The sequence below is a fragment of the Vipera ursinii genome (genome assembly GCF_947247035.1).
Source record: "Vipera ursinii genome assembly, chromosome: Z".
NCBI lineage: Eukaryota > Metazoa > Chordata > Lepidosauria > Squamata > Viperidae > Vipera > Vipera ursinii.
Window position 1 is genome coordinate 126,550,025 of NC_139517.1, and position 16,529 is coordinate 126,566,553.

At 41.6% G+C, this 16,529-nt stretch overlaps 1 protein-coding gene across 9 annotated transcripts in view; it reads left to right on the forward strand.

Moving 5' to 3' along the window:
• The window catches only part of OBSCN (obscurin, cytoskeletal calmodulin and titin-interacting RhoGEF), a 236,520-nt gene that overhangs the window by 77,747 nt on the left and 142,244 nt on the right, over positions 1-16,529 (forward strand). For 6 of the 9 annotated variants that reach the window (XR_014494163.1, XM_083376954.1, XM_083376957.1 and 3 more), the window contains exons 38-43: positions 129-395; positions 2,537-2,800; positions 3,273-3,539; positions 3,790-4,053; positions 13,231-13,494; positions 15,231-15,497. Coding sequence is in view for 8 of the 9 variants with exons in the window: in XM_083376954.1 (XP_083233080.1) it covers positions 129-395; positions 2,537-2,800; positions 3,273-3,539; positions 3,790-4,053; positions 13,231-13,494; positions 15,231-15,497 (1,593 nt within the window). In the remaining variant the exon portion in view is untranslated. The remainder of the gene's footprint in view (positions 1-128; positions 396-2,536; positions 2,801-3,272; positions 3,540-3,789; positions 4,054-13,230; positions 13,495-15,230; positions 15,498-16,529) is intronic. The other 3 variants (XM_083376958.1, XM_083376959.1, XM_083376961.1) reach the window with 3 other exon arrangements.

Consider the following 16,529-nt stretch of genomic DNA (forward strand, 5'->3'; position numbering starts at 1 on the left):
GCTGCCCAAACTGAGTGGGTCGTGTTTCCCTGTACAAATCCAATGTGCTTCCTGTTGCCATATCAACTCACATGCAAGTTTTCTCCAAAACCTTACTTTGCCCCCCTTATCCTGATCGTGCCTTTTAGCGGCCCCTGCCATTTTTAAGGAAGAGCTTAAGGATGTGGAAAAGAAAGAGGGCGAGACAGTCGCTTTGCGCTGCATCCTCGCCGCACCGGAGGTCACAGTGGCATGGAAGAAAGGTGCGACTCTTCTTTGGCCGAGCGAGAAGTATGAGATGAAACAGGATGGCTGCGTGGCTGAGCTGCTGATTCGCCATGCACAACCGGAGGATGCAGGAAAATATACTTGCAGTGCGGGAGAGAAGCAGAGCACAGCTCAGATCAAAGTCCACGGTAGGGAAAGATGGTGGATACATTCCTCATCTTCGCTTGCTCTTTCCTTGTACAAAGGTCTGTGTAGATTCTCAGTCATGGTTGTCCCGAAGGTATATTTCCAAAAGACAACTGGATTTTGTTTTCCCTTGAAGACATTTCACTTCACGTCCAAGAAGCTTCTTCAGTTCTGACCGAATGCTGGAGAATGGAAGGATTTATATTCCTAGCAATCATCTCTTTCTGAGAGTCATTGGGACCACTTGAGGGTTTATCTGTGCCCGCGGGGTCACCTGAATAGTGCCAATGGGTGATGGAGCCTATAGCGCAGTGAGACGTGTACAGCTCTGTTCACTGAAGAAACAAAGCAACCACTTCACAAACCCATGGCACAAATATAGGAGAACAAACCCATTGGGGCCAGATTCAGGAGTCCATCTGCATTTAAAAGACAAAGGCTACTCTTTCGAAAACAGCAAAGTCCACATTCTGGATAGAAAGGATCACTGGTTTGAAAGAGGGGTGAAAAAGGCCATCTACATTAAGACTGACCAGCCCACTCTCAGCAGAGGATGGGAGAGAGATGACACCACCTGTCTCCTGTTTGCAAGAGTCCTTTCAGCAGTTCCTAGAAGGCTGCACACCCATTTGCACTAGTCAGGTCACCCTGAGGGCTCAAATAAACCTTAAGTGGTCTCAACAACCCTCAGAGAGAGTCCTAACAACCAGATGACTGCAAGGAATACAGGTAGTCCTCAACTTACAACCACAGTTGAGCCAAAAATTTCTGTTGTTAAGTGGAGACATTTGTTAAATGAGTTTTGCCCCGCTTTACGACCTTTCTTGTCACAGTTGTTAAGTGAATTACTGCAGTTGATAAATTAGTAACCTGGTTGTTAAGTGAATCTGACTTCCCCATTGACTTTGCTTGTCAGAAGGTTGCAAAAGGGGATCACGTGACCTTGGGGCACAGCGACCGTCATAGGTATGAACCAGTTGCCAAGCATCTGAATTTTGAACACATGATCATGGGGATGCTTCAGAGATCGTAACTGTGAAAAATTGTCACGAGTCACTTTTTTCAGTGCCATTGTAACTTTGAGCAGTCATTAAATGAACAGTTGTAAGTCGAGGGCTACCTGTATAAATTCTTCCATCCTCCACCATTAAGTCAGAACTGAAGAAGCTTCTTGGATTAATAGAGAAACATCTACAAGGAAAAACACAGTTGCTTTTTGAAAAATCACCTTTGGGACTGCCTGTATTGTAAGGTTACATGAACAAAATTTTGCAAAATTGCAAATATTTTTCCCTGCCTAGAAAACGAGGGTCCGTTCTGAAATGCTTCCCACGTCCCTTTTCTTTCAGTCAATGGAAATACCTTTTACCTGCCAGTTCTCCAATCTGCAGGTTTCCTCCTGTCTCCCAAGGTCATTCACATGTACCATTATATCATCTCCCCTTCTCTCTTATCATCTGCCTATCTTGTCTGTCTAAAATTATCTATATCTTTTTATCTATGTATCTATCTATCTATTCATCTATCTCTCTATCATCTATCAGTATCTGTCTAACTCTGCATCTGTCTATCTATCTATCTATCTATCTATCTATCTATCTATCTATCTATCTATCTATCTCCATCCATCCATCCATCTATCCATTTACATCTATGTTTTGTCTATATCTATTTATCTATCTTGTCTATGTATCCATCCACCCATCTGTCAATCTATCTGTCTATCTATCTTTCTATCTGTCCATCTATCTGTCCTTCAATCTCTATCTCTCTTCCTCTCTGCCTGCCTGCCTATCTATCTGTCTGTCTATCTATCAATCATCTCTGTTTCAAAACCCAAAGTCAGTTTAAAGGATTCTTGCTCTCTTGTTTAAATCAATTGCTTCAGAAAGATCTCACTGCCACCCTGTATTGTCCTAACAGCTCCTCATAGCTATCTGTCTGTATTCTGGGGCTAGAAACATGGGTGTCTAAAGTGGGTGGTCAAATGAGTGCAATCAAAGTTCTACTTGTTTTCTTTGCATTTGATGCATTTGCTGATTTGACCTCCTTTATAATATAACCTGAATCTAATATTGCTAAGTGATCCTCTTGTATTTATGCACACACTCCATATCTTTGTCTGTAACCCTTCATCCTCCAGCTACACCTGTCAGCTTTAAAGATAAACTGAAGAATGCCGAAGCTCTGGAAGGTGGAGTAGCTACTCTCCGCTGTGAATTAAATAAGCCCGCTCCGGTGGAGTGGGTGAAAGGACAAAAAACTTTACGGCCGGGCAGCAAATACCGAATGAAGAAAGAAGGTGCCATCGTCGAGTTGACAATTCATGATTTGGACTTGAAAGATGCTGGAGATTATACCTGCATTTCTGGAGACCAACAGACGACTGCAGTCCTAACCGTGAATGGTAAAAAAAGCCAAATCAAAGCACAGCTTTGCTTATCTTATGGATGTGTTCCTACACCCCTATATTTGTGTCCTTTCAAAGTTTGACCATCTTGGTCTGCTCTCTTTCGCCTTGGCCTTCTGTGCGTCCTTCAGGCCTGAAGATCTCTGCTTTCCTTTTCAGCTTGGCAGGAAAGGATGCTTTGCAAATTGTTTCTGAGCGTTGTCGTTAGTAGAGCAGGTGAAAATAGTCCTCGTGTCCGTTTTAAGCAAGGCTGAATCCTGTTTCTCCAAATAATTCTGCCTTGTGTGCGTTCAACTTTTGACCTTAGGAGAAATCTACTTTGAGGATCACCTTCTAAATTCGGAATGGGTAGCAACTGTTGAGAACACACCAGATGGGTGTCACACTAGAACATGTGTGTGTGAGAGAAATAGTCTTCCCCATAACTTGTTGCTGTTGATGTAGTATCTTCTCCTTCTGTGCCCCTCAGCTGTGGCTGCGCATTTCAAAACTCAACTGAAGAATCAGGAGGTGACTGAGAGTGGAACTGCCACTCTGCATTGCGAGTTGACCAAAGCTGTGGATTCGGTCGTGTGGATGAAGGAGGAAAACGTACTGAAACCGAGTGAGAAGTACCGAATGAGACTGGAAGGGCGCTTTTCTGAGCTTTCCATCCAAGATCTGGAGGTCCCAGATGCTGGAAATTATACCTGCATGTGTGGGGATCAGAAGACCAGAGCAACTTTGAAAGTGAATGGTAATAAGCTTTGCTTGGGCTTCTTGGTTGCTCCTGATCACTAAGTTCTTTCTTCGATCACCTGAAATGCAATTACTTTTAATGTAGTTTCAGAAGCAGGATCTTCTCCAAAATTTCATAAACCTTGTTTTGGTTTTCCTGATTATTGTTTTCCCTCGTGGTATGTTTCAAACATCGCAAGGGTTTTATCCGTCGAGATCTAATTCATGCAGTAATTTGATCCTGTCTTTCTCCATGTCGCGTCCTTCAGCGCTGCCCGTGTTTTTCCAAGAAGAATTAAAAAACCAGGAAGTGACCGAAGGAGAATCAACCACTTTCCAGTGTAAGCTGAACAAAGCAGCAACTGTGGAATGGTACAAGGGATCCAGGCTGCTAAAACCAGATGGAAAATTCCAGTTAAAACAGGAAGGTCCTTGTGTTGAACTGATGATCCAAGGCTTGGACATCGCTGATTCTGGAGATTATACTTGCAAATGTGGAACCCAGAAGACTACAGCTAAATTGACCATAAATGGTAAAAATAGATTCATAACACCTTTAAATCATTGTATCTTAAAATCTTTAATTTTCTAGTTCTTCAATGGAACTCAGCATCGCAGTTTATCTTTTTACATCTAACTTGCTTGTTCTTCATAAACCATTCTTTGACTTATCATCATCAATCTTGCAGTCTTATAAATGGGGTCTTGGTCTTTAAAATCTTCCAAAAGATCAAAACATTTCTTCCTCAACATCCCTTTGGGGATATCCAAAAGTTTGCAGCAACTATTGGGAGAAGACGTTCTTTAAACTTGCACTGGGAAATGGCTCAAGAGATCAATTCAGAATACAGAATAACAGAGTTGGAAGATACCTTAAAGGTCTTCTAGTCCAACCCCTGGCTCAAGGATACCAGGGGGTGTTAAACTCACCGTGTCACGTAACGTGTTGCCACATATAGTGACTCTTTCCCCTTGCTGGAGCTGGGATGGGCACAGTTACTGCGTGATGCATCCGGCCCATGGGCTGGCAGTTTGACACCCCTGCCTTAAACCATTCCAGACAAATGACTGTCCAATATCTTTTTGAAATCCTGCAGTGATGGAGCAACCACAACTTCTGGAAGGGAAGCCATTCTACTGTTTAATTCCTCTCACCAGCAGGAAATTTCTCTTCAGTTCTTCTATCCATCGCTTCTTGTCTAGCTGTTAAATGCTTTGGAGAATAGATTGACTACCCTTTTCTCTGTGGCATCTCCTCAGATATTGGAAGACTACTATCATGTCACACCTAGTCCTTCTTTTCATTAAATTAGACATACCCAATTCCTGCAACCATTCATATGTTTTAGCCTCCAGTCCCCTGATCATTTTAGCCTCCAGTCCCCTGATCACTCTTTCTAGAGCAGGGGTGTCAAACTGCCGGCCTGTGGGCCAGATGCGTCACGCGGAAGCCACGCCCACCCCATTGCCAGCAATGGCAAAACAGTCCCAATACGTCGTGTGACGTCACATGACATTGAGAGTTTGACATGTCTATTCTAGAGTCTCAACATCTTTTTTTATATCACGGTGACCAAAACTGGATACATTATTCCAATTGTGATCTTACCAAAGCTGTATAAAGTGGTACCCACAGATAATTAATAATAATAATAATAATAATAATAATAATAATAATAATAATAATAATAATAATAATAATGTTGGAAGGGACCTTGGAGGTTATCTAGTCCAACCCCCTGCTTAGGCAGGAAACCCTATACCATTTCAGGCAAATGGCTGTCCAGTTCTTATGATATTGATGCTATCCTTCTGTTGATGCAACTAAGGATTGCTTTGGTTTCCTTGCCAGCTTCCTATCTCGTTTTCACCAAACCTAGTTTATTTGAGAAACAAAGAAACCATGATTCTACACTGTGCCATTTCATTCTTTCATAAATTATTTTTTTTTGTATTTGTCCTCTTCCTCTAATCTCTGCCCTCTTATTTTGTGGGAATTTCCCCTGTTTCAACTCCAAGGTTTAATGTGATGGATAATGTACTGAAATAGGGAACTGAATCTAAATTCAGCAATAAGATTCTGTTAGTGGATTTGTAGATATAGCTGCACCTGATTTATAAATCTGTGTAGGTAGTTATCCAACTTATATGTTGCTAGATCTTGCTAGACTCCTACATGTCCTGTAGAAATGTAATAACAGGGAGCAAAAATTAAACAACATAAGAAATGAATAATGTTCTATTAATCCCTGTTAATGGCATACTTAATAGTTTCAAAGGATTAAACTCTTTGAGCAATAGATGTCCTAGTGGACAATCACTTAAATATGAGCCAGCTGTGTGCTGCAGCTGCCAAAAAAGCCAACACAGTGCTAGGCTGCATTAACAGAGGGACAGAATCAAGATCACATGCAGTATTAATACCACTTTACAAGGCCTTGGTAAGGCCACACTTGGAATACGGCATCCAGTTTTGGTCACCATGATGTAAAAAAGATGTTGGAGTCTCTGGAAAGAGTACAGAGAAGAGCAACAAAGATGTTTAAGGGACTGGAGGCTAACACATATAAGGAACGGTTGCTGGAATTGGGTATGTCCAGATTAATGACGAGAAGGATGAGGGGGGACAGGATAGCAGCCTTCCAGTATCTCAGGGAGTGGCCCAAAGAAGAGGGAGTCAAGCTGTTCTCCAAAGCCCCTGAAGGCAGGAAAAGAAGCAACAGATGAAAACTAATCAAGGAGAGAAGCAACTTGGAACTAAGGAGAAACTTCCTGACAATTCAAACATTCAATCTGTGGAACAGAAGTTCCCTCCAGAAGTTGTGGGTGCTCCATTATTGGAGGTTTTTAAGAAGAGACTGGACAACCATTTGCCCAGAATGGTACAGAGTCTCCTGACTGAGCAGGAGGTTGGGCTAGATGACCTCCAAGGGCCCTTCCTGTTCTATCATTTTATGTTTATGTTCCAAATGAGCATGAACTGAAATCAGGGATTCTGCAGTCAGCGGCATCCTCTCTATGTGATCCATTTGAAACTGGAGGCAAATGTCTACATATTTTTTTAAAGAGTCAGATATTATTTATACAGAAATTCTAGCTAAAAAAACTAGCCCTATGTCAGTGGTCTTCTCTGCATGATCTAATCTAGCATTTCCCAACGTTGGAAATTATTTAGGCATGTGGATTTCAAGACCCAGAATTCTCATCAACGGTCCTGCTGGCTGTGGAATTCTGGGATTTGAAGTCCACATGGCTGGAAATTGCCAACTTTGGGGAAGCCTGATCTAGTTCAACCATCAGCTCACACTCTCCTTAATTCGTCCATGCACTGGAATCCATATGATTGCTGGTACAGGCAGTCCTTGACTTATGACCATTTATTTAGTGACCGAAGTTACAAGACTCTGAATAAAGTGACTACTTCTTCTTCTTCTTCTTCTTCTTCTTCTTCTTCTTCTTCTTCTTCTTCTTCTTCTTCTTCTTCTTCTTATTATTATTATTATTATTATTATTATTATTATTATTATTATTATTATTATTATTATTTATTAAATTTGTATACCGCCCTTCTCCCGAAGGACTCAGGGCGGTTAACAGGGCATATATAAATAACAATACAAAAATTAAAAAGGAATTAAAAAAATGCCCAATTAAAAATTACAATAACAATAAAAGCAATAAAAGACCCATTAAAAACCCTAACGTTCCCCATCAGGCCAGACCAGCTAGTTCAAATAAATGGGTCTTCAGCCCACGCCGGAAGGAGCGAAGGTCCGATGCCATCCGGAGCTCAACCGGCAGTTGGTTCCATAATGCCGGAGAAGGCCCTCCCCCTGGGGGCCACCAGTCGACATTCCCTGACCGGAGGCACCCTGAGGAGGCCCTCTATGTGGGCACGCACAGGGCGGAGGGGAGTTGACGCCGGCAGCAGGTGGTCCTCGAGGTACCCCGGACCCATGCCATGTAAGGACTTGAAGATCATAACCAAGATTATGACCATTGCAGCATCCCTATGGGGATCAAAATTTGAACTAGGATGGAAGGGATCACGTGATTCCCTTTTGCGACCTTCTGACAATCAAAGTCAATGGGGAAACCAGATTCACATAAAAGCTGTGTGACTAACATAACAGCTGCAGTGGTTCTCTTAACAACTGTGGCAAGAAAGGTCATCAAATGGGGCCAATGTCACTGAAAAACTGTTTTGCTCCGCAACAGAAAATTTGGGCTGCATTGCAGACATTAAGTCAAGGACTGTCTATATTCTCGAAACCAATGAACCTACAATGCTGTGATATTTTTTACATCTAATGATGAAGTCAAGCTGAGTTTGCAAGAATTCAAGACTGTAAACTCCATAAATTGGAGGTTAAAATGGTAATTTCCAAGCTTTTGCAGTCTGACAAGATGGGGATCAGCAGGGATTGAACAGATCTCACACAATAACCCATTAAGGAAAATGATTAGGTTGAATTATGCATCGTAATTAATGACCCCAATTGTTTGCTAAGGAAGGAGTTGTGTCAGAATCCATTTATATCACATTCATAAATGTATGTTTACAACATTATCCCCCCTCCCCATGGATTCTGCCATCTCCCGAGGAAGGAGGAGCGGATGTGGATTCAGCCTGCCTTAGGTTATTTCAAAGACCAAGGGAACCTTTTGAACTGGGGGAACAAAAGGGAGGGTTAGAGAAGAAGGCATCTGGCCTGTGTCTTCTTTAAATTCTGGAGAGGAAGAAGGCAATAATCATAAAGATTCGAAGTTCCCTTTTTCCCACGAAAGGGATGACACGAAGTAGAAGGATGGGGGCTGACCAAATGGGGTTGAGGGAAGGGGGGGTTGAACCGGGAACTCTTTATAAAGTTTCAATCTGTAAAACAATACCAGGTCCTGTCTTGTATTCCCACAACCAAACATGTCCTAGTAAAAATTCCTTTTGGACTAGAACTGACTCCAAGAGTTTTTGTTTTCCTAAGACGTGGATTGGGGTGGGTCCTGACAAGTTGTTTGTGCTCCCAGCTAACCCTGATGGACTTCTGTCCTATCATTCTCCATTCTTCAGCCTTGCCGGTCCTCTTCACCAAATCTTTGAAGGATGAAGAAGCTCCAGAAGGCAAAGTTGCCACTTTCCAATGTGAGCTGAACAAAATATCTGCCCCGATAGAGTGGAAGAAAGGACACAAGATCCTTAAGCCAGGAAGCAAGTATAAAATGAAACATGAAGGAAAAAATGCTGAACTGGTCATCCAGAACTTGGAAGTAACTGATTCTGGAATTTATGCTTGTGTATCTGGAGAACAGCAAACCACAGCAACTTTAGAAGTCAAGGGTAAACCTTTCTCTCTCCACATATATATTTCTTCTATTGGTTCCCTTCATCTCCTGGTCTTTCTCAGCCTTTTAGTTTCTCCTGAAATCCTGATCTTTGTGCCAGACTATATATGTTGACAATCTTTCATGAACTATCTTAGAATCACAAGGTTTGAATAGATATCAGCAAAGTTTAGTCCCTCAATCGAATTTTAATCTTTTTATTAAAAAAGTCACTTTTCTTATTTCTGAAGGTGTCCAAACATCTAAGATTCTTCTGTGTGCATGTGTGTGTGTGTATATATTCCTCAAGGAATCAAGGACAGATTCTTTCTTGGGGAAACCTGGAATGTAGGTGCCTCAGAAATGTCCATATGCTTTAAACATCATACCAGTATTTGTCTTTCCAGCATGACCCTGAGTGGCATCCTACTGGACAATAATTCTATAAAAATGTGTATCATATTGTTATTCTCCCAGTCCACAAGTTCTTGTTTTGCTCTGTTTGAGTGGTAGGACTTCCATGCTTATATGATGCGGTCAATGTCCTGTGGTTTCCATCTCTTTGTTCCTCCATGCTTACTTTTCAACTCTGTCCTTGTTGCCATCTTCTCAGCTCTGCCCGTTCTTTTCAAAGAAGGGCTGAAGAACCGGGAAGCTGTTGAAGATGCCACCACTACTCTGCATTGTGAGATGTCCAAAGCTGGGGCTGAAGTACAGTGGAAGAAAGGATCACAAACTCTTCAGCCAAGCGATAAATACAGAATGAGACAGGAGGGCCCTGTTGCTGAATTGTTGATTCGAGAGCTGAAAGTGATGGACACGGGAGATTACTCCTGTGTGTGTGGAGATCAGAAGACCACAGCTGTCTTGACCATTCATGGTAATCAGTTGTTCCATAGTTTGTTGTATTAATCATCTTTTGTGGTTTGCATTGTGATGTCATCTCCATGTTGGTCAATTGGTCAAGTAACCCTGTTTGTGTCCAAAGTCAACAAGAATGTCATACCTTGGCTGATGTGGTTATAACTATTTTGGCAATGTCAGTTCTCATCGGGGTTTGAGTTTTCTGCTTGAGACCCTCAGAGGGTCCTTAGAATTAACCTTTGCCCCATTATGTTCTGCAGCATGACATTCTCCAACGTGAGGTTCTCCAGCTTGATGTTCTCCAGAAGACCTGAGGCTACAGTCCCAAAATTCCTAGGCAAGATTTTGTCCCACCACATCTGGCCCTTCTTATGTTTTTAACAACTTCCTCAGACTGCTCACATTCTGTGTTCTTGGTTTGATGATGGGTACTTACTTTGCAAAAAGAAGACTCCATCTCCATGTTGGAAATCCTAGCTACACAATACTTTTAGGTTGTGAAGGCAGATTTTTACGGGTTAAAAGTATCTTCCACAATGCTGGCCTTTGAAAATAGCTAGCTCAAGTCAGTAGACAACCTTTGTCTTTTCATATGTCACAAATCTCTTTCTTTCTTACAATTTACTAAAATTATGCTACCATTTCTCCTCTCTTAATATCTTCTGCAAATCTTCATTAAGATATTTCTCTCAGGACAAAATCTTCTTGATTCTGCAAAACTCAAGTGTGGTCTCTTTTCTCCTCTCACATAACAATATTCAAACTTTGCTAATATTTATCACAACATGTTAAGATTCCTTGGTTTTACGAATTTATGCATGCCCACAGGGAATTTTGGTGATTTTCAATACAGGGACATATTAATTTTTTCAGGGCAAAAATCACAGTCCCTTAACAAAATATTCCAACTGTCTAAAACAATTTCTTTCAGTTAGCTTCTTTCTTCTTTCTTATTCTACAATGCCTAGAAGTGATTCTGCATTTTTGAAAGGTATTTCTTTAATTGTGTCTTACATTCTATATTTAGTTTTATTTATTTATTAGATTTTTATCCCACTATTATTATTTTATAAGTAATGCAAGGTGGAAAGCATACATAATAATACTCCTTTCTGCTTGTGAGGTGGGCTGGGCTGAGGGGGTGGGGGCTGGCTCAAAGTCACCTAGTTGGCTTTCATGCCTAAGACGGAACTAGAACTCACCATCTCCTGATGATTGGCCCAAAGTCACCCTGCTGATTTTTGTGCCTAAGGGAGAAATAGAACTCACCATCCCCTGATCATTGACTCAAAGCCACCAAGCCTGAGGTAGGATTAGAACTTACAGTGTCCTGGTAATTGGCCCAAAGTCACCAACCCATCTTCTATGCCTAAGGTGGGACTAGAACTCACCATCGCCTGGTGATTGGCCCAAAGTCACTCCACTTGGTTTCATGCCTAAGGTGGGTCTAGAATTCAGAATTTCTTGATATCTAGCCCACCACCTTAATCACTACATCTTACTGACTCTCATATTAATGTCTTCTGAATCAAAACAGGCATCAGAAAACACCTCTTGCAATGAAATATATACTCTTTTTTTAAACTTAGCATCTTTCAAAAATATGTTGATTTTTCAGTTCTAAATGCATTTTAACGTTAGCTTATAAAATGATATTATTATTTTTTCCTAGTCTGTGTTGGGCAGACTATACCTTTACAACATCCATTTCTGGGCCCTGTATTTTAAGAAGGATGTTGACATTTTACAAATGCATATTTCCATGTTTTTATTTATTGATTAGTTTTATATTCCACTTTCTCTCCATTTGGAGATTTCCAGAATGATCTTTGTGCCAAAAGGAGGACATGAAGTTGGCTCTTCTGATAAAATATTTTAACCCTACGCTTTCCTTTCCAACATGTCAAAATTCCAAAACTGAACACTGCAAAATTTAACATTAGAAATTCCATGTTAAACTTTCATCTTAGTCCAGGTAAAGGTAAAGGTAAAGGTTCCCCCGCACATGCGTGCTAGTCATTTCCGACTCTAGGGGCTGGTGCTCATCTCAGTTTCAAAGCCGAAGAGCCAGCGCTTGTCCGAGGACATCTCCGTGTCATGTGGCCGGCATGACTAGATGCCAAATGCGCACGAAATGCTGTTACCTTCCCACCGTAGCGGTCCCTATTTTTCTACTTGCATTTTTTGCGTGCTTTCGAACTGCTAGGTTGGCAGAAGCTGGGATGAGTAACAGGCGCTCACTCTGTTACGCGGCACTCGGGATTCGACCTGCCAAACTGCCGACCTTAGTCCAGAATTTGAGCCAATTCCAAAGGATATTTTGCATTGTGTCTCTACATTTGATCCTTTAAAGATATTTTAATCCAATTCTTTACAAAGGTATCCAGGCAACTTTATTTTCTTCCTTCTTTTTAATTCGTTTTTATCAGCTGCCTTCTTTTATTTTCTTTCTTCTTAAAGATTTTTTCCCCTGGACCCATTAAAATGCTATTTTGGAAGTATTTTATTTTTGTTCCTGAACTTCTAATTTTTGAATTATTTTTGTACTATTGTTGCTTGCAATTATATATCTATTTCTAGACCCATGTGCTAGTTCCAACTGAGTTATTTGTGCAGAGAAAAATGCCTACGACTTTCCTGTCTGCTTTATGAAAAGCATGTGAAACAGGAAAAAATGTGAATTCCACAAACTGGAGGAATATTACTTTAGAAATAGAATGGGGTTTTTTTTCATCTAAAATGTTTGATGAAATCCAAATGATGTAGAAAAGCAGAATAGGGCTATTGTATTTTACTGTATACATTTGTGGAGTTCAAATTTATTTTGATCTTTCAAACAAGAAGGTGACATCTCAGCTGAAAATGTTTCTTTAGGAATCTTTGATTTATTTATGATTTATTTATCCATCAACCTACCTATTCATTCATTCATTCAATATCTGTATAGATGCCATCCTCCCTTCCTCCCTCTCTCCCTCCCTTTTTATCCTTCCTTCCTCCTTTTTTCCTTCTTTCTTCCCGCCCTCCCTCCTTTCCTTCTCTCTCCTTCTCCCTTTCTTTCCTCCCTCTCTCCTTTCTTTTGTCCTTCCCCCTCCTTCCTTCTATCTTTCTCTCCTTCCCTCCCTCTCTCCCTTCCTGCTTTCCTGCCTTCTTCTTTCCTTCCCCTTCCACGTCCCCTTCAAAAAATATAATATAATTTAAACACTAAAACCATTCTAAAACTATAATAGCAATAAAAACAATAAAAAGGATGTTGATTTTTAGCATGCAGCAGAACAACCAGCTTCAAATTACAGAATGCATTTGTACAATGATGTCGTCCATTACACCATGACATCATTGTACAAATGGAAAGGAACATGTCATGTATTACGCAAACTGTGTCACAATCCCAGGTGGCACCACCCTTCAGATGCTTCTTTCCTTGATTTCCTTTCATCTTGCATTCTTGCAAAAGCTCCCTTTTGCAAATCTCAAATTTCTGAAATTTAAAACGACCCATACCCTGTCGGTGTTATGTTCCACAGCTCTACCTGTGCGTTTCCAAGAAGAACTCAAAAGCCAAGAGGTCTTGGAAGGAAGGACGGCTGTTCTGCGCTGTGCATTAAATAAAACTGCTGTGGTGGATTGGAGAAAAGAAGCACAGATGCTCCAGCCAAGTGCAAAATACAAAATCAAACAGAAAGAAAATGTTGTGGAGCTCACAATCCAGGATGTGACTGAAGAGGATGCAGGAGAATATTCCTGTATTTGTGGAGATCAAACCACATCAGCCTCTATCACTGTGCAAGGTAAATATGACACCTCTTGTTTTGATTCAGCGTCAGCCTGTGATACCAGCAGCTGAGTCTGATGATTCTGAAGAGGAGGAGGAGGAGGGGTTTAGAGAGACTTTGGTGTCAGAGGGAGACTCTGATGCACTGCAGGACTCTCAGCCTGGCCTCTCTCGTCATGTTCCTCATCAGACTCAGCCGTGTGAGCACGAGGTATTGGACATAGATGATTCACAGCTGGATCTATTCAGGGATGCTAGGAGCAGGAGGCATTCCAGCAGAGTAGAACAGAGAAAGGCCATGAGGCAACTCAGTGAGAGGAGGAGAAGGCAATGAGAAGCCACGCCTTGGGACTGCTGATAAAAGGGGAAGGTGTGGGAGGTGCTGGTTGCTGAAGGCAACCATTTGAAGATCTTCTGCTAGAGTCCTGGTCTGTTATTCCTGTTTAACTCTTGTTTGAACTTTTGATTTCTTTGTAAATAAATTTGGTTGGGTTTTTCCAACCTGTTGACTATAAAAAGGGGTTGTCCCTGACATTCAAACAGGGCCGGTCGTAGGCTGGAACAGAACACCTCTTTCTTTCTTTTTCTGATGAAAAGGACGTGTTGGTGATATTCTTCGGGAATATCTGTAGCTCAGGGATGAATTGTGGGGTCCTTGATGCTCGCTGAGCTGGATTGTGTTTTTTTTTTTTGCAGACATTTCATGACCCATCTAGGGAATATCATCAGTACTGGAAGGGAATGGGGTTTGCGGAGAGGAGGAGGAGGAAAGAGGAAGAAAATTGTGGGATTCTTGGTGCTCTCTGAGCTTGATGGTTTTCTTGAAGACATTTCATGACCCAGCTAGGTAACATTGTCAGTTACCTAGTGATGAGTGGTAAGTGATCAGTGTCGGACTGATCATGAGTCATGAAACATCTGCAAGCCCAGAGAGCACTAAGCACAATCTTCGGGGCCTCTTTAGAGTTTTAGACCACTTTTGGAAACAGTCCACAGTGCGAAAACCCACAGGGTTTCTTTTTTTCCTCCATCTATTGCTTTCTGTTACATCCTGAGCTCCCATTCTTTTAAATTTCAGTTCGGATCCTAGAGTTATAAGAGGACTGTTAAGATTATCTAGCCCTGCATCCACCCCAGGGAATTCTGGGTGCTCAAGTTTACCCATATTAAATTTTCCAAGGTTGAGAAACACTGATCTAGTCCATTTAATTGCACCATTTTACTGGAAAAGCCGGAAAAATTATGTCTATGGTTGGATTAGGAGAGTACAGATAGTCCTTGACTTATAACCATTTGTTTAATGACCATTCAAAGTTATAAAGGCACTGAAAGAAACTGACCGATGACCATTTTTCACACTTTCACACTGTTGCAGCATCCCAACGATCTCATGATCAAAATTTAATTGCTTGGCAACCGGTTCATATTTATGATGGTTTCTGTGTCTCAGGGTCATGTGATCGCCTTTTGCGACCTTGTAACAGTGGGGAAGCCAGATTCACTTAGCAACCACGTGGCTAGCTTAACAACTGCAGGGATTCACTTAACAACTGCAGCAAGGAAGGTCACCGAATGGGGCAGAACTCACTTAACAACTGTCTTGCTTAGCAATGGAAATTTTGGGCCTTCATTGTGGTCGTAAGTCGAGGACTACCTGTAAGTGATTCTACACATAACCCTTAAGAGGAATCTCGAGGATTTATTCCAGCTGGGATGATGAATGACCTCAAATGTCCTCTTTACTCTCTCCAGCCTTACCGCCACGTTTCAAAGTCGACCTGAAGAACCTCGAGGCTGCCGAAGATGGCACCGCCACTCTGCAGTGTGAGCTGACCAAAACTCCTGCCCTTGTGAAGTGGTGGAAGAGCAGCGAGGTTCTGAAGCCCAGCGACAAATACGAAATGAAACTGGAAGGTGTGGTTGCTGAACTGGTGGTCTACCACTTGCAACTGGCTGATACTGGGGATTACAGTTGCACTGTTGGCGATTCGAAGACTTCAGCTTTCTTAAGGGTGAATGGTACATAAAACGTTTTGTTTCCAATAGTAATATCAGATAGATGTAAAATGAGGAGGACTTCTAGGTTTCTTCTGGTCGTCTTAGATGTAAGAAAGCGGTCAAAAGATCTTTACAGCGCTTGGAGGCTGAGTAAGATTAATAGAAGAGAATATCCGTAGCTTGGGGTTGAACTGTGGAGTATTTGGTGCTCTCTGAGCTTGGTGGCTTTCTTACAGACATTTCATGACCCAACTAGGTAATGTCATCAATGCTCAAAGGGTTGGGTTTGCAGGGAGGAGGGAGGGAGGGAGGGAGGGAGGGAGAAGGAGAACTTCTAAGCAAATTCCTTCTAGGTTACATAATAAGTGCTAGTAGAGAGTGGGGCTTGTGGAGAGGAGGAGAAGGAGAAGGAGAAGAACTGTAGGGTGCTTGATGCTCTCTAAGTTCGGAGGCTTTCTTGCAAATGTTTTATGACCTAACTACATAACATCATCAGTTCAGGAAGGGAATGGGGTTTGCTAGACCCACTCCCTTCTAGCACTGATCATATTACCTAGTTTGGTCATGAAACATCTGCAAGAGAGCACCAAGGACCCCACAGCTAAGAAATATCCTTATATTTCACAATATATAAAGTACAGATAATATTCATTCATTTGCCATGGATCCTCCAGGCAGAGAATGGTGAAGGAATTTGCTTAGAAGTTCCAGATGACCGTTGTATCTGATGCCATTTTACAATTTGTTGCTCATGGGAGGCCCCTTTCAGCAATTTTGGTAACTAGGAGTGTCTTTGATGTTTCTAGTTCTTTGAAGTAACATAGCAAGCTGTCTACGAGGAATATGAATTCCGATAAGAACCGGTTCAAACCTGCTAAAGACAAGGGTTGTGCAAATATTTGAACTCTAGTATCCCATCAGCACGTAATGCCTCATTGTTAGTAGTCCTTGACTTACAACCATTCATTTAGTGACCATTCAGAGTTACAATGGCACTGAAAAGAGTGACTTACAACCATTTTTCATACTTAGCGATCATTGCAGCATCCCCAC